Below are 26,963 nucleotides of genomic sequence, written 5' to 3' on the forward strand. Positions count from 1 at the left end.
AACACTAATCTCTTTGCCATATTTCAGTGGGTGTGAAGACAGCTTTGCCAACTTCATTGTCACAGAATATAATCCTATCTTATATTATGCAAGAAAGACTACACTCCACCTCCTCTCACCATTGATGATACTGAGATCTTCCCACAAGATCAGATATGTTTTCATAGACTGACTTGTCTCTAATTCGTCATGTCGCAAACACATTTTATCCATAGCCTGTACAGCCTCAGAATTGCTAGGTGTCCTTTTCTACTCAAGACAATGTCATTCTGTATAACACTCTATAAATCACAAATCTGCCTGATACGAATAGGATAGGGCACCAAAACCTCTCTAAGAATGCTTGATGCTGTTTGGAAGAGGGCAGTCCAGTTAATTTTTTTATGTGACATCCACCCACAAAAGGTTTTAGAATAGAAAGGAAGTCTTTAGTTCACTTGCAGTAGGCTAAGAATTTTCTTTCTATTTTTTGTTAATTTTTTTAAAAATGTTATTTATATTTTACATAATCCAGAAACTCTGCTCTATAGACTAAGCATGGAATTTTTTTGAGCTTCTTCAGGCCTCCAATAAGTGGAGTTATTTCCCATTGGATGATGATTCATCTCCCAGCTAAAGACAATCACGAATATTCATGCCAACAGCAGGATTTGAACCTGCAGCCTGTTAGTTGGAGAGTTGCATGCTAACTACTTGGCCAACCAGGCTGGCAGTGATCTCTCTCTCTCTCTCTCTCAAATCACTCCAGTTATACTCATAGACATACTCTTTCCTTTTGTTTTTCTACAGGGCACTGTTCTGCTGGATTGGAAGTTGCTGTTCCTCTGCATTTCCTCAATCCCACAGGCATGAGCAATTGCTGGTCAACGTATTTGCTGTACAGCTCTAAACATATTAAACCAATTTCTCATATGACTGCTCTTTCATTCCATCCACCTCAATGCTTTGGAACAGTTTTCTTCAGAGTTTTTCCTAAGAACTGCAACCTCCAGTTGTTCCAAAAGCATGTCAATAGGTTCATACTTTTCTCTTGATCACTTTCCCAATATAGGTTTGACAACCTGCCATGTGTGAGATCAGTATAAAAAATAATAAAAAGAATAAACGTGATGGAGAGACATGCAGGATGATTGATATAGGCTGACAGTTTAGGTAAAGGATAATGGTTGGCAGTTCAGGGTGGCAAGATGTAAGGTGAACTATTTTGAGATGAAAAGACTATAACTCTATATTACATTGATGGAACTGGACTGCAAGAAATTTGATGAAACCAGGGATTTCAGGAATGGTTGAGAGAGAATTGAAATTCAAGGAACACTTTGAAAAGTGGGCAACATTGCTCGAAGGATTACTAAGATGTAATCAACATACAAGACTTTGCTGTGACATGGAAAGAATCATGTAAAGTGTACTTTGCATAGTTGAGATGAACAGTAGTTGTTAAGGTTTCGTTAGAAATTGGGTTTGGCTGACCATAAGTGGCAGTGGTCGTACCAAAAGTGTTCATGAAATGAATGTGGAGGCTTTTTTTTAGTTCTTTTTTTCCTGTCTACCCCATGTATTAGTGATAGTTTTGTGTGACTTTGGTTGATTTGTGTTGTATTTTTATGTTGGTTTGTGAGGAAGAAAGGTTGAAAAATAAAGTCCAGCTAATGGAGGGAAGCAGAAAACTTATGATCATATCATCCATGGAGGTAATTCAGTCCTGTCCTTGTGGTAACCTCAGTGCCCTCCCCCTGCATGATACTGTACTCTTACTTCCTCCAGGCAGATCTGGCAGAGTGATTAGCAGTAGTATTATTTGGCAGCTGGCTTGGACCAAGCTTCACTACCATATTTTGATTCTCGGTACTTTCCAGAAGCCTTTATGCAGAGCTACTGTTGCTGTACCCTCAGAAGGAAGAGTCTTGGTTCCTGCAGTGTTTTCCTATCACTTCTTAAATTGAGCTGCAGGTAAGAAGGGAGCGGAGAGAAAAATGGAAAGCATGATCTGGCCAAAGATAACAACATCACTTCATAAATCTAATGAATGTGGTGTTATTTCTCTTGAAAAAACACCACCACTTAGAGGTCTAATTGACATTTCCTTATCTCAGAAAGACAGCAATTATCTTTTTTTTTAAATATATCGATCCCATATGCTAGAGGTCGAAGTACCTACAGGCACATCAGTGCCATTGATTTGATTTGATTTTTGAAGAGGTGCAGATTGTAATTGTTTGGGAATACTTTTTGAGGAAGACTGTTCCAGAGGACAGAGATGGATGGAATAAAAGAGGATGAATAGAAGCAGGTTCAGTGTGTTTGAAGTTACACAGTAAAGGGATGATGGACAGCTGCAGCTCTGGTATTAACAGGTACAACAGAAAGTGGAGAAATGATGGTTGCCAATTCGCTGGAGCAATGACCATGGAAATACATGTAGAATAGACACAGTAGTTGAAGTGGGTCTGTAAGAGAGGGATCATCTATGAGCCTAATTGCATGCCTCTGGATGGCATCAAGGATTTTAACATGGACAGATTTGTAATTTGTATATAGTGAAGAGTTGGTTGGGTGTAAAATAGAATCTTGAACAAAAGAGAATGCTAATTTTCTTGGATGCCCAGGAGGCTATTGATGCAATGTGTTTATGTCAGGAAAGACTGGATGTAAATGTTAGTCCAGGCAAAAAGATCTGATCTTGTCTAGTATTACTGAGGATAAGGGTAGGTGAGCTGGGATCTCTTTTGTGTGAGAAAGGCAAGACTATGAATTGGTGGCATTGAACATAACAAGGTTGCCCTCGCCCCATAGGAGGATAGTATGTAGATCAATGTTTAAAGCATTAGTTGTAGATGATCTTGTAGCCTGTTATGTCAGAGTGCTGCATGGTTTGTCAAATGAGTAGGATGAGTGGAGAGGTTATTGCAAGTAGGTCATTTATGTACAGGAGAAAGAGAGTAGGTGATAGGTCAGAACCTTGAGGCACTCTAGCATTGCTTGTGAAGCTCAAAGAGAGGGAGCCATCTTCCATGACTCACAGAGAACAATCAGAGACAAATATCAGAGAAGGCATAAGAAGTTTGGGGTGTACAGATGGGTACTCTTAAGATTGTCTGTAAAGAGATGGATAGGTATGAAATTGACATCCTGAGAATTACAGAGACCAGATGGAATGGTGAAGGTCACTTCAAAAGACAGGATGGTAAGCTAGTTATTTACTCAGGTGGTGACTTAAAACATCATGGGATAGCTGTGATACTGAAGACAGCTCAGGCAAGAAGCCTTCTTGGTTATAATCCCATTAATGATAGGATACTTTCTATTAGACTTAAAGTTCAGCCCTCCAATGTATCAATCGTGGTAGTTTATGCACCACACATGGATAGGCCTGAAGAAGAGAATGAAGAATTCTATGAAAACTTACAAACTATTTTGGACTGCCTACCAAGGAGAGACATACTTTACATCTTAGGGAACTTAAATGCAAAAGTGGGAAAGAGTATGAGAATTAGGCCAGAGTGTGGCATGTTTGGTCTAGATGAATGCACCTGTGGCGAAAGACTGTTGGAATTTGGCCATGCTAACAGATTAGTTATTACCAATACCTGCTTCCAGAAACACCTACGATGGATCTATACTTGGATATCTAACATTGATTGGTCAAGGCACCAGATTGATTACATCCTGGCTCTCCAGCAGTGGAAGACAAGCATCTCTGATGTGCACACTTGTCCTGGAGCAGATTGTGGTACAGACCATCAGCTAGTAAGAGCCAAAGTAAGACTAAGACTCTGAAAACTTCCAAGTCAGGCACATTCCACTAGATTGGATGTTAGAGTAATTCCCAGCGGATTCACAGAAGAAACATCAACTCGGCTGAATGATTTTCTAGAGACCAATGAGGAGAACTCACCAGAAATACTTTGGGAAGGAGTAAAGGTGATAATACAGGATACAGCCAAGAAGTATCTCAGACCAATAAGAAGACCAAGAGACCCATGGATATCAGATTCAACATGGGAACTAATCAAAAGAAGGCGGGTTGGAAAAACAAAGAGACACAGGGACTGAAGAATATAAGAGATTACATAGAGAAGTTAGAAGAGCCATCAAGCAGGACAAGGAAAAATTCTATACTAATAAATGTGAAGAGATAGAGTTCCAGATGAGGAGGCTTAGTTATAATAGGATGTATTATTTAGTTCATGACTTAAAGCAAAAGTTTAAGCCCAAATTGAATGTCATCAAAGACAGAATGGAGAATTACTAACAGAAGAAAATCAAACATCTGAAAATCAAAAACAGATGGAAAGAATACTGTGAGAAACTGTACAGTAGAGTGGATAAAGAAAATGTGGAGGAGCCCTCTCACCAGGAAAAATTTGATTTGGAACCTCCTCCACTTAGGCATGAAGTTGAAAGAGCAGTTAAGCAGCTTAACAGCAATAAGGCACTAGGTGCAGATGAAATCCCAGCAGAGTTAATTAAGGCCACAGGGGATGGAGGTATAAGAGCATTTCATAGATTGATTACAACAGATGGAAAGATATGGATCATGGATATGGGAGACAGGATCATGGCCTAGAGACTGGAAGAAGTCTTTTTTTCATACCACTACATAAGAAAGGAGATGAAAGTGTACAAGAACTATAGAACTATTAGTTTAATATCTCATGCAAGCAAAATTTTATTGAAGATCATGCTAAATAGGATTGAGGCCAAAGTTGAGGCAGAGATATTCAAGGAAACAGGCAGATTTTAGGAAAGGTAAGGGCACCAGAGATCAGATCATTGCCTTAGACAGATCATAGAAAACTATAAAGAATTTAGACTCCCTCTGGTAATGTGCTTCTTAGACTACTCTAAAGCTTTTGACTGTGTTCAGCATGTGAAACTATGAGAAGTAATGAAAAGAATGGGTTTTCCTCAACACACTATCAGGTTGATAGCCAACTTGATGTCCTCCATATATATATACAGGGTGTTCGGGATAAATTTGACATATTTATAATTAATTATATTTTTCCGTAAGTTACATGTATTAACACACACTTCTCTTCATTTAAAAGTTTGGACCCTTCTTCATTCATATACAAGATGTCAGAAAGGATGGATAGCTGGAACCCACCTGAATCATGGAAGAGAATAACTTGTATCATGATGATTCGTGCCCGCCATCAAAATAAGGATATTACGACTGCTGCCCAATGCTCTCTGAATACAGTAAAAACAATCAGGCATGAACTAGAGACTTGCAATGGTGACTACGAAGATGTAGCAAGAAGAAAGATCCCTAGCAGACGATCTGATTGCGTTCGTACAGCAGAATTCCTCGCAAATCTGCAGGAACAGGTGTTGAAGAACCCTGGCATTGGAATTCGGGCTTTGTTCGTGGAGTTGCTAACTGTAGTCAAGCCCTGGATAACAAGGGTAGCCAATGGTAGGCCGTATGTATGGCAGCAGGATTCGGCCCCTTGCCACACCTCTGGGAAAAGTCAAAAATGGTTGTCTGAAAATTTCTACAACTTCACCAGTCCAAATGTTTGGCCTCCAAACTCCCCAGACCTTAACCCCATGGATTATTTTGTATGGGGCGCAGTTGAAAAAGACACCAATCGCACTTCCAGTAATACAAAAGCCCAGTTAATGGATAAAATTAAAACAGTTTTTGCGGCCCTTCCCAGGGAGACTGTAGCATCAGCTTGTTCGAGGTTCCGAAGCAGAATTGAAGCTGTGATCGATGCTAATGGTGGTTATTTTGAGTAAATCTTGTTGATAGTATTGTAATTAACTCTGCCTGTAATGTTTTTTTGTCAATTCATTAAATTTAATAGATACAAAGAAGATTTTCTTTTTCCTTACGAAACTGTCAAATTTATCCCGAACACCCTGTATATATATATATACTAAACAAGTGAGGAGAAAGTAAACATCCTTGCATCCATGCATGATGTCCTCTGTATATATACTAAACAAGTGAGGAGAAAGTAAACATCCCTGCCTAACTCCTTTTCCAACCTGAAGCCAATCAGTCAATCCTATACCTGTTCTTAACATTGGAAAAGGAAGCAAGGATGTTTACTTTCTCCTCACTTGTTTAGTATATATGCAGAGGACATAATGCATGAAGCTATGGATGAGCTCAGAACAGAAATTAGGATAGGAGGTAGATTGATCAGTAATCTAAGGTATGCTGATGATACAGTACTCCTTTGTAATGACATGGAAGAACTAGGACTAATTCTTGACAAAGTTAACAAGATCAGTAATAACAGAGGACTTCAACTCAATCCTAGCAAGACAAAAATCATGGTTCTCAAAGAAAAAACAAACAGAAAAGCTCTTGAGAAACAAGTGTACCTTAATGGAGAAAGAATTGAGGAAGTCAGCAAGTTTGAGTACCTGGGATCCATTATTAATGTGAAGAATTGCTGTTCAGAAAACGTCAGAAGGAGGTTAGGAATGGCTAAAACAACAGTCAGAGACTTGTCTAAAACTGAAAATATGGATCTATCTCCATGGGAACAAAGTTGAGGATTTTGGATGCAGTTGTTTTGCCAACAGTGACTTATGCATGTGAGACTTAGAGCCTAAAGAAGTCAGATAAGAAAAGGATATTTGCTTTTGAGATGTGGTGCTACAGAGGACTGTTGAGGATATCATACACTGAAAGGAATACAAATGAATGGGTGTTAGAAAAGATCAGTAGAACTTTAAGGCTCCTTAAGGATATTGACAAAAGAAAGTTAAAATATTTTGGACACATTGAAAGGATGGAAGAAGGACTTCTCAGAACAGTAATAGAAGGTAAAGTTCCTGGAAAAAGAGGAAGGGGTAGACCATCAATATGGATGGATGGTGTGTGTGGAGCGACTAATCTTCAGAGAGCTGAAGTCTCCAGAAAAGCAAATAACAGGACTACATGGCGAGGCCTAGTGAGGCACATCACCGAGCATCAGAGTGACCATACGGCATCTGTGGATGCCTAGTGAACATAGATAGACAGATCAGGATGAGACAGAGGTGGAAATGTTGTAGGAAAGCAGAAGTTTCTTCCAACAGTCTTAGCAGGCAACCAGAAGGCACGATTTCCATTTGGACAGGAGTGAGTTATCTGCTGGTGGCCATTATGAAATTGGATTTGGATCTACTGATGACTGATTTACATGTGTTGCGTGCTTTGGTATAGTTAGAAGATGAAGCTGGAGTCTTGATGCGAGCCATATGCAGTAAGTTGAATTATTTTCTTTAACTACTTTGACACATTTTTGGTTCCACCAGGACTTTGCTCTGGCTCTACTGAATGGGCCCTGGTGAACTTGCCTTCATTTGTAGCAATAGGCTCTTCCACAAGAAAATGGAGTTGGTTCAGCTGCAAGCTGCTAACCCATTAATGATCCCATTAGATTGTTTGGTAAAAAATTACCAAATATTTACCAACCTCATAGTTCCAACTAATTCTTAGATATTTCTCTGTAGAGTTATATGAAGGATGATATGTACACATAAAACGTGACTTTGCTACACATGTTAAAAGACATTAGTAGAAATGCTGACGTAACTACACTTACTGGCTGAAGCTCTCCACTGTGCTGAATATGCTAACTTTTGAACGATATCCTCTTAGATGTCTTGAATGCATTGGCTTCCAAGGAATTCACAAAAGTAAAAAAGTCAGCAAATCAAAAAGTTCAGAAACCTAACAAAAAAATTTACTAATATCTCCAAGACCCCTCCTGAAAACAACATGGTTAACCTATCCACTACAACCTTCAATGCAGATGCCATCAACACATTCAGCTGTGGCCAAAACCTTGCCATTGCACACAGACCGGTTTCGGCCTTTATTGAGATCTCATCAGTGGGAGCTAGACCCTGAGATGATACCAAGGTTGAAGTAATGCAGAATGGAAAACTTCCAACAATATCTTTAATCCAGAGAATTTTAATAATAAGGTGTGACACCTTTTGGCTACTCGTATATGAAAATATGACTTCTGCATTGGTATCACCTCTGGGTCTGGCTCCCATTGATGAGACCTCAATAAAGGTCGAAACCAGTCTGAGTAGTGACCCTTCCTATAATGCATAGCATTATACATGTTCGTAAGGATATGTGCTTTGCATTATGGGATACTAAAGCAAGTGATGTGAAGTCATTAGCTTCCATATACGAGCTCCTCTGCCCTGAAAATACTTCAGCATCAAACTATGCTTACACTTGGATAAAGGATTAAACCAAGAATATAATTTCTTGGCATCTTTAATTTATATACAAGTTATAGTAAAAAACTGATCACTCTTCTTAAAGACTGATCCACCTACTGCCAACTAAATTATGACCCCACCTACACACAGATCACAACCATCTGTAGGCTGGTAAAAAAATGTCACTTCCTGGCCAGCAGATGTGACCAACAAACCGAAACCCTACAGTTCTAGACCCTCCTCCCCCGTATTTATGGACTTCCATAAATCCATAAAGAAGATGTACCTCTACACCCAATTGTAGATGGTATAGACTCACGCACCTACAAACTAGCTAAACGTGTAGCTACTTATTTTAGTGCTGTGTGCCTGTCACAGTTATAATTGTGCTCTAATGATGTTGGATTGAAAACCAGCAAAATATTAGTGAATTTAATAAATGTATTTTTTTCTCTCTTTAGTGTTGTTTATAAACTAAAGCATTATTATGAACAATCAGTGACACCTAAACCTTTCTATACAAAGTATTTAAGGTTTTCCTTATCCCATACAAGTGCAATAAGATCAGACTGTATATACAGACAAGATATATTATAAACTTTTTGATACATTCAAATTTCTTTTCATCACATTTGATAAATAGAAAAATCAAATCGTCTAATGCCTTTTATTTCCTTATAGGGGTAGGCAAGGCCTTTTAACCATATTTAGCTTTTTAGACTGAATGGCCAGCAGGGGCGAATGCTGGTCTTGAAATTCACACTTGCTCTTGTTATCATTCAGGGAATGAGAGGTGTGATTGAAGTCTGATTAGCAGAATAATAAATTACTGACATTTAAAACTATGTACAGGTAACCCTCGTATAACGCAGAAGTTAGGTTCCGCAGAAATGCCGCGTTATATAAATCGCGTTATGCGAGTCTCAGATCACATAGAAAAAAGTAGGGTTATGTTCCAAAATCGTTTTTTTTTTTTAAATTATATAAACAACAATGATATATCCAACAAAAAATATATTTTTATTTAATTCAGATAATTTGTGTAAGTTAAGAAAACATATAAACTATGAAACAAATACATAGTATAAAAGTATAAAAATTACAAATTGTACTTAAACTTCATTGCACATAATGCATAAATGTTTTAGGCAAAATAAAAGAGTGCATATTTTAATCTTTCATAGCATGAGGATTTGAGGATTGGTTAATAAACACTGGTTTTTGTCATGTAATCACCTGATGCATTACTACAAAACAGTAGAGTAATTCTGTCTTTGGAAACTTTGAATCCAGGAGCTGATCTTTCATTTTTCAAAATATAGGTGTGTTTTTGCACTTTTTTCCTATATAACCCGGATTCATCCACATTGAATACCTGGTCTGCACTATAAATGTTTATAAACTTTGAGAGTTTTTTGTTTAATAAGATTTCCATCCATAGGAATTTTCTTTTGAGGTGCAATCTTCTATCAAAATCAATAGAGATTTCTCCATTTTTCCATTAGAATATCGCGTACACGAGCAATGCACTTGGTACTTATCATTGACCAAGCAATAAACACTTTCTCGAATGTTATGTTCATTTTGTTCGATTATTCGAATTGTTGATTCATTTAAATTCAAAGTCCCTGCAAAAACTCCTGGTTTTTCTCTATTTTTCAACCGATCCAGTATTTTGAATATTTTTCTTCGAGAGAAATTAATTTTGTTTTCAATGTTGGTTTTTCCCTTTCGTTGCAGTTTGTGGCCATTACTAAAAATAATTTTTTACACAAAAAAGCAAGCATTACATATTGTATTATATATAACACAATTATGATTTTTAATGAATTTTTCTGGCAGAAACGAGGACAATTTTCAACAATGAACGTTTTATACAGTAAACAACTGAGGTGTGTATTATGATCCGTCAAGTCGTTTCCGACTCCTGGCAACTCCACAACATACGCTCTCCATTCTGATCTGTCCCTGACCATGTCTTTCAGAACCTCCAAGCACACTCCAGTTGCATCTTTAACTCCATCCACCCATCTAATTCTTGGTTTTCCTCTTCTCCTGCTTCCATCAACTTTAGCAAGCATCATCATCTTCTCCAGACTGACATTTGCTCACATAATATGTTCGAAGTATGACAATTTTTGCTTGATGATCATAGCTTCATGGGAGCAATCTGGCTTTATTCTGTCTATCACTAATTTATTGGTTTGCTTTGCAGTCCATGGCATTCTTAGTAAGCATCTCCAAACCCATAATTCAAATGCATCTATCTTCCTTCTTTCACGCTTTCTCAGGGTCCAACTTTCACATCCATACAGCACCACAGGGAATACCATTGTTTTCACGATTCTGATTTTTGTTGTGAGGCTAATATCTTTATCTTTAAAGATCTTGCTTAAATTTGTCATTGCTTTTTTTCCAAGTAATAATCTTCTAACGTCTTCGGTACAATAACCATTTTTATCAATTCGGGGATCCTAGGAACACAAAATTGTTAACTGCTTCCATTTTCTCCCCATCTACTTCAAAACAATTGAGGTATATGCATGCTAAAGGGTATTTCCCCTAATATAAATTTGCTACTTATAATTACATGCAGGATACAGGAAGACACAAATTTAACGACGATAAGATTTGATTTTTAAGTTGTACAGCGAAAAACATATGAAAAGATAAGGGTTACTACAATTTGTAGACCGTGCTTTTATCGGAACCGTGTTGTATAAGTACCGCGTTCAACAAGGGTTACTACAATTTTAGACCGCGTTATATCGAAACCACGTTGTATAAGTACTGCGATATAAGAGGGTTACCTGTATTTAGAAATTTATGTACATTTAATCATACAAATACAACATTTATTTTACAAATGATATTCTATCTTTTTCAATTTAGCTACTTGAATACAAATTCTACCCTACGGTTCTTCTTTATGAACTGGTCAATAACATCGTCATAAAAAGTTGGTTGTAACTTATTTTTCCCAAGCAACATGCACACTTGTAAAGGCTGGCTGAAGCTCACTGGCTAGAGCTACTTTGACTTCATATGGTCCGTGTTTAAGCAACAGGGTGATATGACGTGGAGGGAGCGGAAATGGCTATGCGCACGCATGAAATCGCAGTGCTGAAGTGAGGACCCGGATGTTCCCACAACCGAGCAAGCCAAGCCAAGATAGCTTGACTAGCATCAGCCTTCAGTACACAATGCAAAGCTCAATTATTGCCGTGCAAGCTTAAAATGGCTTCTGTCTACAAAAATAAAAGCCTAAATGGAATGCTTATAAATGCATGCATTTATTAAAAATAAATATTACTTCTTTCTCAATTAATGAGCTTGCGCAGCAAGCATGGAGAATTCGCCACTGATGGCCAGTTCATTCTCCACCAGTAGCCAATCAGAGATATCTGGCCGAATACTATCACTAATCATAAGTGGCAACTGATGAAAAGACTGGCAAACATGCTTCCGTTTCTTGGTACCTAACAGGATATGTTATTGTCTGATATAGTGAGGATTTTAGGTCAATTTTCTTGAGTTTACAGAAACAAGACAAAAAAACCATTTGCCTCTGCCAGAGATTGATTAACTCAGGAACTGGCCAATGAAAGGCTTAAAGTTCCTCTAGTCGCCAACTAGACTTGAACCTGTCTATCTTTAGGCAGCCTAGTTAGATGCAAATGCCACTTCCACTGAGCTACACAGGCCTACATTTAATAAATATCAAGCATTAAAATATAACTGTATAGTGTTATTTGTCACATTATCACAGCTTGATAAGTGTTTTGTTTTTGTAAGTGATCCCTATCAAATCACACACTGTTTTATACAGCAGTGCAGGTCTGTTAACAGTTTTACACCAACTTTTGCTAATAAAATTATTTTAATTTTCAGCATCTCCTGAACTTCATGGCAGATTAACAAGTCATGAATCACTTACATCATCACCTTTTATGGCCAGAAGTTCCTTACCTGTGCTATTTAATGAAAATGCAGATGAAAATGTTTCTGACTATAGTTCAAATATTATGTCAGCTTCTATGCCACCTTTGTCATCAGTTAGTAGAAAATCTGAAAGAAGTTCATCATTTTCAGCCTCTTGGTATGCATCCTTTAATTCTTTATTTGATTCACCTCCCCGAAGAAATCGTTCTTCTTCAGAAAGGACTTTATCAAAAACAAAGAAAACTTTATCAAAGAGGGTATCACATCAAAAAAGTATTTTGAAAGAACACAAGGATGTCTTTTCAAGTAAGGATAGCTTTGAATCAGATCAAAGTTTGCATGAACAGACAAATAAATTATTCAATCTAGGTAGCATAAAAGCTAAACACAGTATGAAAAGCAAGGAATTGCACAACCAGAATGCTGATGTTTTGAAGCAACTGTTCATTGATCATGAAAGATTAAAAGGTCACAAGTTAAGAAAAAAGGATGAGAATGGAATTATTTTGCACAATGACCATGTGTCATGTAACGTTCCAGAAGAAAACAGCCCAAATATCCATCTGGAAAGATTAAAAAAAACTAATAACCAAGAAAATGAAAATAAACTGAACAGCTTCAGAAAATCTCCTGAGATATTAGACGAGAACCAGATATGTAAATATAAAGTAGAAACAAACTGTAACGTTGGTGAATCTTGCAATAAAAGTCTAACTCAAATTCCAGAAGGAATTCTTCTTCCTGAAAGTAAAGAAAATATTATTGCATATATTTCTGAATTAGATCCTCAAGAAAGTTGTAGCATTTCTCTTTCATTGCAAAGCAGCTTATATTCATCTGATGAAAGTTCATGGTCAGTGCCTATGCCTGCTATAATGAATCATAGCAGTTCTTCAGCAGATTCTTCATACAGCTTAAAAAGCCAAGGTGGTAGTGATAAATCAAGCTGTGGAGATATTGGTGGATTTCCTGATGAACACTTTTGTGTTTCTTCCCCACGTAGTTTAGCTGGAGAAGCAATGGTACAAGACGAAGTGTCTGTTTCTCAAGTTGCCACTGAGGATATATTTCTTGAAGTCCCTCAAAATCAAGCACGAAACTTTAAAGATATTGTTCTTGATGATAATGAGGAATCAAGAGATACTTCTTCTTCACCAGAGAATATTAGGATCAAGACAAGTAGTCATATTGCTGCAGATACACCTTCGCTTGAAACATCAAGCCAGGGAATGCTGATGACAGACTCAACAAATATAGATGTAAGCTGGGGTGAAGATGAGATGCCATCTGAATCAGATGCTTAACTTAACGCATGATGTAGTATACAATTTGTACATAAATAAATAAGTAGCTATTTTGAAGTGAAATTTGTAGTCTTTTGTTATAGAATTTATATGATTAATATTTACTTGGCTTTATTATTTACAAAAATAATTTTGTAAAGTACAAAATGTATTTATTTTAAAATTTTAATTTATCATATGCTGAGCTGTTCTGTATAGAAATAATTCTCTGTGTCTGTGATTTTATGTTCTAGTTCATAGTAAAAATGTTAATGTTAAAAAGACTGTCATGTGAGTAATTGTGATATGGAAAAAGTATGTAATTTTGTAAGGGATGTTGTTTAGATTTTCATATTCAACAAATAAAAGCTTGAATATGGGAATCCACACTTCTCTTATTTGTTATCTTTTGAGATAAGTGTGAGCAGTTGCATTGTTTATACTTTGCTGTTGGAATATGCTTGAATAGTTGGTGCTATGAAGCTGCCATGTACTTGCAGAAATTTTCTTTTTTTAAATTCTATAAAAGGACATGTTTTCAGAAAGGATTAGCCAAGTGAATGCATTATAGTGTTTTAGTGATTCTAACTGATTTAATCTTTCTCAGCATATGTGTTTTTTGCCTGGTGAAGTGTATATGTCTGTTTATGAGTTTTTGTAAACTCATTGAAAATGTTTATTATGTGCTCTAGTCAATTTGATGAAGAATCCTAGAACATGGTCCTAATTTTGAAATTGTGTATGTTATATACAAAGTGAAATTTAGCCAACTTGGAATTATCTGTTACATTTTCGTTATTTAATTTATTTGTTGTTAATTAAAATATATTTGAAATTTTATTACAACTTGTTGAAAGCATTTAAAGTTTAATTTTAATTCCTTTTTTTGTTGTTGTTGTATCAGTATTAAAGTGGTTCATAAGTTTATGAAGATTACTTGTAGAATATTTACCACAAATTGAAATTTTCTTATGAAATCTTGAATTATTATTTTTATTTTAAAATATTTTCATTGCAAGTATTGTCTTTATTAATTATATTTGAAAATCACTTGTGGCTGTTTCTGGAATACACTTTCAAGTTTTTGCTAATTGTACTTTTTTATATCTTAAACATCAGAAATTACAGAATCTATATTAGTACTATGTGTATGTGAAGGAATTAAGAACAAAAAAACTTCTCATATTCCTTTTGAATATCTGAAGGCAGTATTTCAGGAACACTTGGTGAGAGAAAACTCTTTATGAAAATATAGGTTGATGGTAGGACAAGGAGGAAAAATAAGTTCACTGAATTTGAAGATAGGTTGTGAATGAATGTTGAGCAGCTGTTACCAGTGTTATTATAGGCTTAGAGGAAAATGGAAAAAAATAATAATAATGGAGTGATATTCAGCAAAACAGTCCCCATGGAAATACTTATAGAAAAGACATAAAGATATAAAACATATAAATAAAGTTGAAGTGAATTTGTTAAGAATGTGAAAATGAAGACAAAAATGGGATTTGTACAGATTAGTAGCTGGTCAGGTGAGAAGTGATGTCTTCAACAGAATAGGACATCAAGTTTTTTGGGAAGCCAGTGAGGAAATTATTGATGTGATGTGGTTCTGTGAAATGCTGGAGGTAAATTTTATTCCAAGAATAAAAGGATATGATTTTGTCTGAAGATCTGGATATTATTGAAGATAAGAGAGGGAAACAGAATTTTTTGTGGAATAGAAAATAGGAGTGTCCTTTGTTAGTAGTGAAGTTCAATAGGCTGTCCTCACCCTATAGAAGAATATCATGGAAATCGGTGTAGTAGATCACATAGCCCGGATACTTTATGTAATAAACTGCCCAGCACCTCCATAAGGTATTCTGTCTTATGCCTTAGCAAAATCCAGTAATGACATGGCATATTCATTATTATAATTATAATTTTTTTTTTTCTAGGTCTTCATGGAGTCAGAAGATTCATTGTAGGAAGCCAAACACTCACCTACCACAATACCTATTGTAGCAGCCTTCAAAACATTCAGTGTTATGGCATTCATAACCACTCTGATAGTGCATTCATTTATTCATTCACCACTTGCAATGCAAAAAATCTCCCTCTCACCAACTTATATGTCTCTATCATATCACCCCTTCTCCTCCTATCTACTACCAAGATCTGCAAACAAATTCACTTAATCTCTCCTCACACTCAACATTACAGTCCTGTAAACATCTTAATTAGTTTGCCTCTGCATTATCTCTAATGTTTTCTTATTGACTAGATCTGTGCACCCAAATGTAGCCTGATTAGTGTTTTATACAGTGGAACTGTCACCTCCTTATTTATCTCTACTTGACAGGAGTCTTTGCATAATTCTTGGAAAGAAATATTGAATGATTTGAGAGTGGCCCTGTATAGTGATATGATGCTTAGAGGTGTCGTGAGTGAAAAGGTGTACAAGATTTGTTTTCCTGGAGGTAGAATGAGCAAAGTGATTGAAGCATTATATAAAAGGAGTATGCAAGAAAAAGAGTTGGTAGTTGTAGTTGGCACAAATGATTTGATAGGTAAGAAAGAGAATGTAAGGATAGATGTCAGGAGGCTATTAAGGAGAGTGAAAGATAACAGTATGATGGGTAACATAGTCAGCATGTTGCCTAGGTATGATAACTTGAGAAGGAGAGCAAAAATTATGAATGGTATGCCAGCAGAGTTGTGTGAGGAGAAAGGAGTTCATTTTGTAAATATGTGGGATGAATTTGAGGGACTGATAGAGTTATATAAAAGAGATGGGCTCTATTTAAATGGATTTGGTGTGAGTCGGTTGAAGAAACTGTTACTTCAGAAGAAAGTAATGACTGAAGTGAATGGAAGACCTGGGGAAGAAAAAGTGTTGGAAGAGCAGGAGAGTTTGCAGATGGAGAGGTGAGTGAAGAGAACAAGAGAGATGGAACACAAAATGGACAGGGAAACAGGAGGAGTCACGATGAACAGGGAGGCGCTGCATGAGAAGTGCAGTGATGGTTTCATGAATGGATGTATGAGCATGCAAGAAAGGATTAAGGCAGAATTAGGAGGTGTAATATCACTGATAATAAAGAGGAATTGCCAGAGGGGAGTATGGAGGAGTTATATCTGAGAAGTGGGGTCAATGAGACATTATAAAAACAGGAATGAACTGGTGTATATGTTTGCAATTGTTAGACATATTTGAAACAAGGGGAATGAAATTGTATCAGTAATAGAATTCTTTCACCCAAAAATTGTAGAAATAAGTGAGACATGGTCAAACAAGGACCAAATAGTGAGAATAGTTTTGAAGCAATATAGTGTGAAATGGAGGTGAAGAAGATGAAATGTTTAATAGGATGTTGTTATAGACTTAGTAATGTGGAAATTGGTGAGAAGGAAATGTTTAGGTAGATTGGTCTGGCTAATAAGAAAAAGGCAATCATTATGGGTAATTTCAATTATGTTAATATACACTGCTTGGAAAGAAGTTAATGGACACCATAGTATGAGGAACGAACAGGCATAATGCCCATCATGCCTGTTCGTAGAAATGCCCATCATGGCATTTCTACGGAATTGGGACAGTTGTCTCTTTCATCAAGATAATGCACCATGTCATAAGGCTGCTGCTGTAATTGCATGGTTTGTGGAATGATCGTCATCACACTTGACTGGTCTCCATGGAGCTCAGATCTGAACCGTATCAAACATCTGTGGAGCATCAGGTAAGGTCAAGGGACATCTGCCTCCCAACAGTCCAGGACTTCATTACATGCCTACAAGAAGAATGGTCCAAAATTCTCATTGATCACTATCGTATGCTTGTGGAAAGTATGTTCTGTATGCTGCGATAAGAGGTCCAACCGCAGCAATCCTACAGAACATACTTTCCACAAGCATACAATAGTGATCAATGAGAATTTTGGACCATTCTTCCTGTAGGCATGTAATGAAGTCTTGGACTGTTGGGAGGCAGATGTCCCTTGACCTTACCTGATGCTCCACAGATGTTTGATATGGTTCAGATCTGAGCTCTGTGGAGACCAGTCAAGCGTGATGATGGTCATTCCACAAACCATGCAATTACAGCAGCAGCCTTATGACATGGTGCATTATCTTGCTGAAAGAGACAACTGTCAATTCTGTAGAAATGACACAAAGTAGGAGGCATTGCATTGTCCAGAATGTTCAGATACCTCTCGGTGAAATTAAACTATTTAAATTATACATTTTTGGTCGTTTTATAATAGAAATACAATTTTATTAATACAGACCAGTTTACAATAAAAACATTTATTCAAACCTACCAGTTTTTCAAGGCATTACGGAGATATGAAAGTTAGTAAATGCAAATTAAAAGGAACATAAAAAACGTTGTAAACCAAACTAGTATCTATGGTTACACGTTTCGCGTGACAGAGATGACTTATTGTTCTTATTCATTATCACGCATGCGTGTTTGTTGTAGACTTGTAATATGATTACTGGCTAGCTGTAGTTCGGATTGATTGAGAGAGGATCAAGTTTTTCCACGAACTGTTTAGAATCACACCCTGATTTCTGTTGAGGTTTCTGCCAGTTATTAGTACTATTGTGGCTTCCTTAAATACACGATGCCTGTAGTCGTCATCGAGATATGGCATGGAGCTGTTTTGCCAATCTATCGTGTGGTTAGACGTGCAGAAATGATGTGCTAAGCCAGAAGAGATGCTTCTGTTGTGGTTTACATCACCAACATGTTCTTTTTGTCTAATTTCTAAACTTGGTGAGTTTTGTCCGATGTAGGCAAGACCACAGGAGCAGGGAATGTAATATACTCCTGGATATTTGTAGAACGGAACTTTATCTTTTGGAGATCCTAAAACTTGTCTGATGTTGGTGGTTGGTTTGAAGACCACTCTGATGTTGTGGGCTCTTAGTATTCTTGCTATTTGATAAGAAATTGACTTGGTGATGTAAACCACAACAGAAGCATCTCTTCCGGCTTAGCACATCATTTCTACACGTCTAACCACACGATAGATTGGCAAAACAGCTCCATGCCATATCTCGATGATGACTACAGGCATCGTGTATTTAAGGAAGCCACAATAGTACTAATAACTGGCAGAAACCTCAACAGAAATCAGGGTGTGATTCTAAACAGTTCGTGGAAAAACTTGATCCTCTCTCTCAATTAATCCGAACTACAGCTAGCCAGTAATCATATTACAAGTCTACAACAAACATGCATGCGTGATAATGAATAAGAACAATAAGTCATCTCTGTCACGCGAAACGTGTAACCATAGATACTAGTTTGGTTTACAACGTTTTTTATGTTCCTTTTAATTTGCATTTACTAACTTTCATATCTCCGTAATGCCTTGAAAAAGCCAGACAGTTTGCTGGCAAAACTGGTAGGTTTGAATAAATGTTTTTATTGTAAACTGGTCTGTATTAATAAAATTGTATTTCTATACCTCTCGGTGTTCAATGTTTGTGGCACCACAAACAGAGGTCCGAGGCCAAACCAGAAAAAACAGGACTACACTATCATACCTTACTTCTGAATTTCATAGTTGAGGTTATGCATCTCATAAGCGACTCCACTGGGCATCCACCACACCCACACACATCCATCTGCTCTGTAGGGGGCATAACGTGATTCATCGCTCCATAGTGCAGCTTTTTAAGCTTCCATGTCCCACTGTGCATTCTCTTTGCACCACTGAAGACGACAGTGCATGTTGGTTCACGCAATGTGGGGCTTGCATATTGCAATCCTACCATGGAAACCCATGTTGTGGGCCTCTTCTGCTCTGAATGTTCTTGTGCAGATTCATGTTCCTGTTAATGCCCCAGAACTCTGCATTCAATGTGTAGATAGACAAATGGTGGTTTTCACATATTATCCTTCATAGCACCCTGCGGTCACATTCAGTGAGTGTGGCAAGTCTTCCACTGTGGATAGCTCTTGCATTTGACTCCCTACGCTTCCATCTCATTATAGTATGAATGATTGTTAACCAGGGAAGGCCCAATTTGTCAAAAATTTGCTGAACAGATAGGCCTGTAACATGACATCCCATCACAATGCCTCTTTCAGACTCCGTCAGTTACCTTCTTACAGCCATTTCACCTGGACACAGTTGCATTGACTTGGGAGCATCATATTCCTCCAGTTTATACTAGCTACAAACATGTGGCTCATTATATGGCACAATGCACCTTGCCCATTCACGTCTTTCCGAGCAGCATAGACTGGAATGAAAAGACAGCATCTGGAACTAAAGAGAATGAATTTCTTGAGTATTTGGAAGAACAGCTATCTTACTCAGTACATAACAGAGTCTACAGGAGGGTCAATGATCTTGGATTTGATTATCTCATCAGAAAATATTGTAAATGAAGTGTCAAATCTTCCTCCATTTGGTTAAAGTGCCCATGAAATGATCATTGGGTGGTGGCCAGCCACATTAGGACTTTTGTGAGAAAGGATTATATGTGAAATTATAAGGTGGGTGATCATGACATGCTCAGCAGGTGGCTTGCAGTGATATTATAGAATGAGGAATGGATGGGAAGAAAATCACTGCTGCTTGGTCCCTACTCAAATCTATCTGTCAGAGGCAGTGACTGAGTGTATTCCAAAACTCTGGATATTATATAAGGTAGGTGTAAAATGTATAACTGAAGAGGTAAGGCATGCAGTCTGGAAGGAAAAGACATTGTAGAGGCAATACAAGATGAGTGGCAATAATCAGTTACATGAGGAGCACAGAAAGGAAGCAAGGAAGTTGACTAACTTAGTAAGGGTAGCAAAAGTGTAGTATGAGCAGCAATTTGCATATGAGGCTAAAAGAAATCCAAGGATTTTTTTCTTTTTTTTTATGTGGCCAGTTGAAAGAAGAATGATTATGGGAGGATGATGTTGGTCAGTGATAATGAGAGAATGATAAACACAGATAAGGATATAGTAATGTTAAATGAGAAGTTCATTAAAGTATCCCATCCTTGTGAATGTAACATAATGCAGAACTTAAGAGCAGTGGGAAGTGAAGAGGAACTACTGATGGTGAGCAAGCAGTAGGTATATGAGGAATTGAGTAAACTAAATGTCAATAAGACCATGGGACTTGATGTTTCATCACCACATGCCTTGATGGAATGTTCCAGGGAATAAGCAACAGCTTTAACTTGCCTTTTTAATATGTGCCTTAGATTTGCCTAAGTTCCAAAAGAGAAAGAGTGGAAAGAGGACAAAATTGTTCTATTTTAAAGGGGGTGATAAAACCAAGGCTTTGAATTATAAGGCAATCTGTTTGCCTGGAGTTGTGGTCAAGGTATTAGAGAAACTAATGAGGATCAGGTTTCAAAACTAGATCAACAGCAGCAGAATTCTCTTTGATGGATAGCATAGGTTTGTTAAAGGACAGGCATATTTTAGCAGTCTGCTTATTTATTATAACAAGGTGATAAATACATTGGACAAGGAGAGGGCATACACAGTAGTATATTTATATCTTAGAGGAGGTGATGGTGGATAGGGACTTGAAATTTCAGGACATTCTGCTCAAACTGTCAGAACAATACAGCTGATTATGGCAATGATGTGGCAGACACCAGCATGTAGAAGTAGGATGTTATGATTCCATTGTACAAGGCTTTGATCAGGCCACATATGGATTACTGTGTGCAGATTTGGTCGCCTGGTTTTCAGAAGGATGATGAGTTGTTGGAGAGGGTTCAGAGACAGTTGACTAAGTTGGTTTCTGGAATGTGGAGCATGATGGCATATTGAGAGAATGCAAACTTCAGAGCCTATTGGATAGAAGGAGAAGGGCGACATGATCATTACATAAAAATTAGTAAGGGATAATTACATGATTGATGTGCATCTGGTTTTTCATAGAATGGGTGGAGACAGGAGAGAACAAGAGGCCCTCCCTGGAATCTGTATAAGGAGGGTGTGGTAAATGGGATGAGGAGTAGATTTTTTGCATGGAGAGTGGTGGGTCATGTAAATGCATTGCCTGAAAGTGTGGTGAGTGCAGAAACAGTGAATGCATTTAAGTCAGTAAATAATGAGCTGTACGTGTGAAAACAGGACCTCCAACAATGAGTCTCTTCACTCCATGGAGGTTTGATAATAATAATGATACCAGCATTTTTCCAGACAACCTTCCTGGAACAAAGCCTCCAATATAATACACCTTGATACAAAATTAATAATGGAAAACTCACATACAAAGATTATTTAATAGTATAATTTTTGCCTGTGTGTCACAGGCATCTTCAGTACATATTAAGCTCAAATTAAACAATAACTGACAATTCCAAAAAGCGCCACCTAAGTAGCTGGAGTAAGATAACTAATAATTTTGTATCGATATGTCTACTCACGGTATACCTCTTTTAAAACTCATAACACACCTTGTTCCCTCTTCTTTGCTCAAATTATATGACTTTTCCCCTTATGACTTTCACACATGTTGAACTGAAAACCCCTTTCTGCTGCCTTTACCAGCATAATTCAAATCCTTTTGTAACACCATGAAATCAAGAGCTTCTTGACCTTGTCTCATACTAATTTAACATCATCAGCAAACGTTTACTGATGAAAAGGTGTGTGTGTGTGTGTGTGTGTGTGTGTGTGTGTGTGTGTGTGTGTGTGTGTGTGTGTGTGTGTGTGTGTGTGTGTGTGTGTGTGCGTGTGTGTGTGTGTGTGTGCGCACAGCATTTATTTGCCATATGTCTTGTAGCCTCTTATACATGAGAGTCACATACGCATGCACAGACATATATATATAAACAACTGAATATCTCCTCTCAAACCTCAAAGTATATCACCCACATATAAATTAAACAATAGTGGTCACGGAACAGAATATTTGGATGCTTATTCTATTTGTCACCTACTGCATTCCTATTCATAATTCTCTGGTTCCTATTACTGATGATTCCAAGCTACCAACTGACTATCCATTCCCATCTACTGAATTTCAGCAGTAGTTAGTTATATGGCTCTGTATCATATGCTCTAACAAAATCCAGAAAAATCACTATATAAGCATCGTCTATATCCAAACATTTGTTCACTGTATTATAAAATGTAACACCAGGTTACTGACGTAAGATCTCCCCTTACCAAACCAATGCTGTGCTCTCAGAATATTTTCATTTCCATCAATCCAGGGTTGTATTCTATTTCTAACCAGGCTCTCTCTAATACTCTCTCTTGGAGGTAGAGGAAATAACAGATCTGGGGGTGATAGTGGATAAGGATCTAAAATTTAGGGGACACATCACCAAAATTGTGAAGACAACACAAAGGCTTCTGGGAATGATGTGGAGGACACTGACGTGTAGAAGTAGGGAGATTCTTGTTCCGTTGTATAAGGCTTTGATTAGGCCACACATGGACTATTGTGCCCAGATTAGGTCACCGGGGTTTTCAGAAGGATGAAGAGATGTTGGAAAGGGTCCAAAGGAGACTAACTAAGGTAGTTTCTGACCTCTGGAATGTTGAGTATGAGGAAAGATTGAGAAGATGTAATTTGCAGAGTCTAGTGGACAGGAGAAAGAGGGGAGATATGATAGAGACCTACAAGTTGGTAAGGGGTTGTTATAGGATCAATGCTGGAGAAGTTTTACAGAGAATAGTGGGAGATCAGGGGAGAACCAGAGGTCATCCCTGGAAACTGTATAAAGAGGGTGTGAGTAGGGGAGTGAGAGGCAGGTTTTTTTCATGCAGAGTTGTGAATGATTGGAATGCCTTGCCTGAGAATGTGGTGTCTGCAAAGGACCTCCTAGATGAGTCTTTAACTCCATGAGGTCTCGGGGTGGTATATAATAATAATAATAATACCTTCACTACTGCATATGATATACACACACTGGTTTATGGTTGGGCACTACCGACTTAAATTCTCCCTTGAGCTGCAGCAGTGTTTATTTCCTTCTTTCCACTCTTCTGTTACTGTTTCTAGACTCTTGTTGAAACAGTTAAAGAGCACTGCTAGCTCTTTTGCATAGTTCCTTAATATATGTGGTTATATTCCATCTATTTCCACAGTCTTATTAATTATGAGGCTGGTGATTATGGCAAGCTTAGGAGACAGCTTAGAGCTATAACATGAAACAAGAAGTTGAGCGGTAATGAAATAAATGCTGCATGGGAACTAACAAAGAAATACATAACAGTATCGATATGTGAATATGTCAAAAGGCTGAATAAGGTAGGTGTAAAATGGATGAATCTGGAGCTTAAGCATGAAATCTGGAAAAAGAAAGTACTTTAGAGGAAGTACAAGATGAATAATAGTAATAATCAGCCACATGAAGAGTATAAAAAACAAGTCAGGAGAGCGACTCAGTTAGTAAGGAAAACAAAAGTAGAGTATGGGTAGAAATTGGCAAATCAATAAAAGAAAAACTAGAGTTTTTTAGATATGTGGCAAGTAGAAGGAAGAATGATCATGGTAAGATTAAGTTAATGAATAAAAGTGGCAGAATGGTAACTGCTGCAGAAGATATTGCTGAGGTATTCGGTGATCAATTTATAAGTGTGTTTCATCCTGATCAGGGTGGAATCATAAGGAACTTAAGTGTAGAGGACATAGGAGGGGAAGGCTTAATTGTGAGTGAACAGGGGGTATTTGAGGAAATAAATAAGATTGATGTCAGTTAGGCATAGGATTTGATGACATATCATCATGCATCTTAAGGGAATTGGCAGTAGCATTGGCATGCCTGTTTAATAAAAGTCTGACAACAGCACAGGTTCCAAGGGAGTGGAAGGAGGGTAAAATTGTTCCACTGCATAAAGGTGGTGAGAAGGCTGTAGCTTCGAATTGTAGGCCAATCTCTATATCTGGAGTTGCGGTGAAGGTACTGGAGAGATTGGTGAGAAGTAGGATACAGAAATGAGTTGATAACAGCAGTATTCTCTGTGGTTATCAGCATGGGTTGTTAAGGGTAGATCATTTGTAATTGACTTACTTATGTACTATAACAAAGTGATATATATACCTTGCATAGGGGAGATGCTTATACGGTGGTGTACTTAGATTTTACAAAGGCTTTTGATAGACTGCAACACGACACGCTCTTATTATTATTATTACTCCAAGACTCCATGGAGTCAAAGACTCATCTAGGACTTATATAAATTGAAACAGATGGAATTGGATAACAGACTTCTGAGTTGGATCAGTGACTGGCTGTCGTATCAGAAAGTTGTATATGGGGGTGCGGTATCCCAAGAAAAAGGTCACTAATAGTGTGACACTGGGGTCAGTTTTGGGGCCATTGTTGTTCGATTTGTATGTTAATAATATTGGAATGGGTTTAACTAGTGATATGCAGCTGTTTGCCGATGATGCAAAACTGGAGAGTGCAATACAGAGTCAAGCGGATGTTATGGTCTTACAAGACTTGATTAGATCGCATGAATGGGCAGGTAAGTGGCACTGTCAGTTTAATGTTGCAAAGTGTAAGGTTTTGAGATTTGGTAAGCAATGATGGGATGCAAAGTATACACTTGGTGGTTAAACTTTAATGGAATTAGACGAGATGAGAGATCTAGGAATGATGGTGGACAAAGACCTGAAATTCAGGGCCACATTGCACAAGTTATAAAAATGTCACATCAGATAATGGCAATGATGCAGAGGACCCTGACATGCAGAAATAGAGAGGTTATGATGCCATCGTACAAGGCCTTGATCAGGCCTCATACAGATTATTGTGCACAGATTTGGTCAGCTGGTTTTCATGGTGATGAGGATAGGTTGGAAAGGATTCAGAGAAGATTCAGAAAGGTCGTCAATGGTCTTTGGAATGTGGAGTATGAGGACAGATTGAGAGAATGTAAGTTTCAGAACCTCCTGAATAGGAGGAGGGGGGGGGGATATGATTGAGACATATAAGCTAATCAGGGGTTGTTATCCTGTCGACATGGAGGAGATTTTTCATAGAATGGGAGAAGAGGCTTGGACAAGAGGTCATCACTGGAAACTGTATAAGGAGGGTGTGAGCAGAGGAGTGAGAAGTAAGTTCTTTGCATGGAGAGTGGATGGTAAGTGGAATGCATTGCCTGAGTGTGTTATGGGTATAGACACATTGAATCAGTTTAAGGCACGGTTGCATGAGCATTGTGTGTGTACCTACCTCCCACGATGTGTCTCTGATTCCATGGATGTCAAATGTTAATAATAATAATAACATTAAGGTTACTTCATATTTACACAGTTCCCATTCTTGAATTGTGTTATCTGTCCTTCCTGTTGTTATTCAACATTGCTTCTACCCCCCCTCCTCAACACGAAATATTCTGGGAATGATGCGGAGGACACTGACGTGTAGTAGGGAGATTCTTGTTCCATTGTATAAGGCTTTGATTAGGCCACACATGGACTATTGTGCCGAGATTTGGTCACCGGGTTTTCAGAAGGATGAAGAGATGTTGGAAAGGGTCCAAAGGCGACTGACTAAGGTAGTTTCCGACCTCTGGAATGTTGAGTATGAGGAAAGATTGAGAAGATGTAATTTGCAGAGTCTGGTGGAGAGAAGGAAGAGGGGAGATATGATAGAGACCTACAAGTTGGTAAGGGGTTATTATAAGATCAATGGTGGAGAAGTTCTACAGAGAATAGTGGGAGATCAGGGTAGAACCAGAGGTCATCCCTGGAAACTGTATAAAGAGGGTATGAGTAGGGGAGTGAGAGGCAGGTTTTTTTCGTGCAGTTGTGAATGATTGGAATGCCTTGCCTGAAAGTGTGGTGTCTGCAAGGAGTTTGAGTGTGTTTAAGACACGGTATGATGAGATGTGTGTGTGTGATAAAAGGACCTCCCAGATGAGTCTTTGACTCCGTGAGGTCTTGTTGAATAATAATAATAATACACTAACATAATACTCATTGAACATTTAAATTAGGTGATGACACACCATCCAGTCCCAAAGGCTTATTAACATCAAGCGTAGGAAAAATTCTAAACACTTTGCATTCCTGAACTGTCAGTCTTCTGCCTTCTTTCCTATTTTTATTCAAGAGTCCCCTCCCCACACACACAACATGAAATACACTAAGAAAATACTCACTGAATATTTTCACTATATCTTCTGCAGTCATGGCCTGTGCCTGTGTTACATCCAGAGTCAGTCTCCATATTCACTCTTTCTTCTGTTATCCACATCACTAGAATTCTCTAGGTTTTTGCTTTTCTGCTTCAGCCAGTTGCCTTTCATATGCCAATTTCTCCTTTGTCATTACATTAGCTTGTGCCTTATACTACTTTTCATGCTACTGAGGAGTATTCTGTTTTTAACATGATCTTCTCCATAATCATCCCCTTCCTACTCAGAAGCTCCTGCATAATTCAATGATTCATCCATTTCACTCTTACTTGATGTATCTTCCTAACCTTAGGAATACAATCTGACATTGCTAAAAATCACTGATTTTGGACCAAATCTCAGGCATTGGTGATTTTTCCCTTTCAGCAGATCTAAGCTAGGGCAGGTCGTCTGTTTCCTCAGTCTCCTACTCTGTAATTCCACACATCTCT

At 37.8% G+C, this 26,963-nt stretch overlaps 1 protein-coding gene across 2 annotated transcripts in view; it reads left to right on the top strand.

Annotated features, from left to right (window-relative positions):
• Nucleotides 1–14,345, top strand: part of LOC150097966 (uncharacterized) — a 490,509-nt gene extending 476,164 nt beyond the window's left edge. Inside the window, exon 15 of one of the 2 annotated variants that reach the window (XM_090406015.1) lies at nt 12,085–14,345. In XM_090406015.1, the coding sequence (XP_090262141.1) occupies nt 12,085–13,439 (1,355 nt within the window). In that variant the 3' untranslated portion in view covers nt 13,440–14,345. The remainder of the gene's footprint in view (nt 1–12,084) is intronic. The other variant, XM_090406016.1, reaches the window with a different exon arrangement.
• The last annotated feature ends 12,618 nt before the right edge of the window (nt 14,346–26,963 follow it).

The sequence above is a fragment of the Typopeltis vanoorti genome, chromosome 16 (genome assembly GCF_054136105.1).
Source record: "Typopeltis vanoorti isolate ZY-2024b chromosome 16, IOZ_Tvanoo_1.0, whole genome shotgun sequence".
NCBI classification, from domain to species: domain Eukaryota; kingdom Metazoa; phylum Arthropoda; class Arachnida; order Uropygi; family Thelyphonidae; genus Typopeltis; species Typopeltis vanoorti.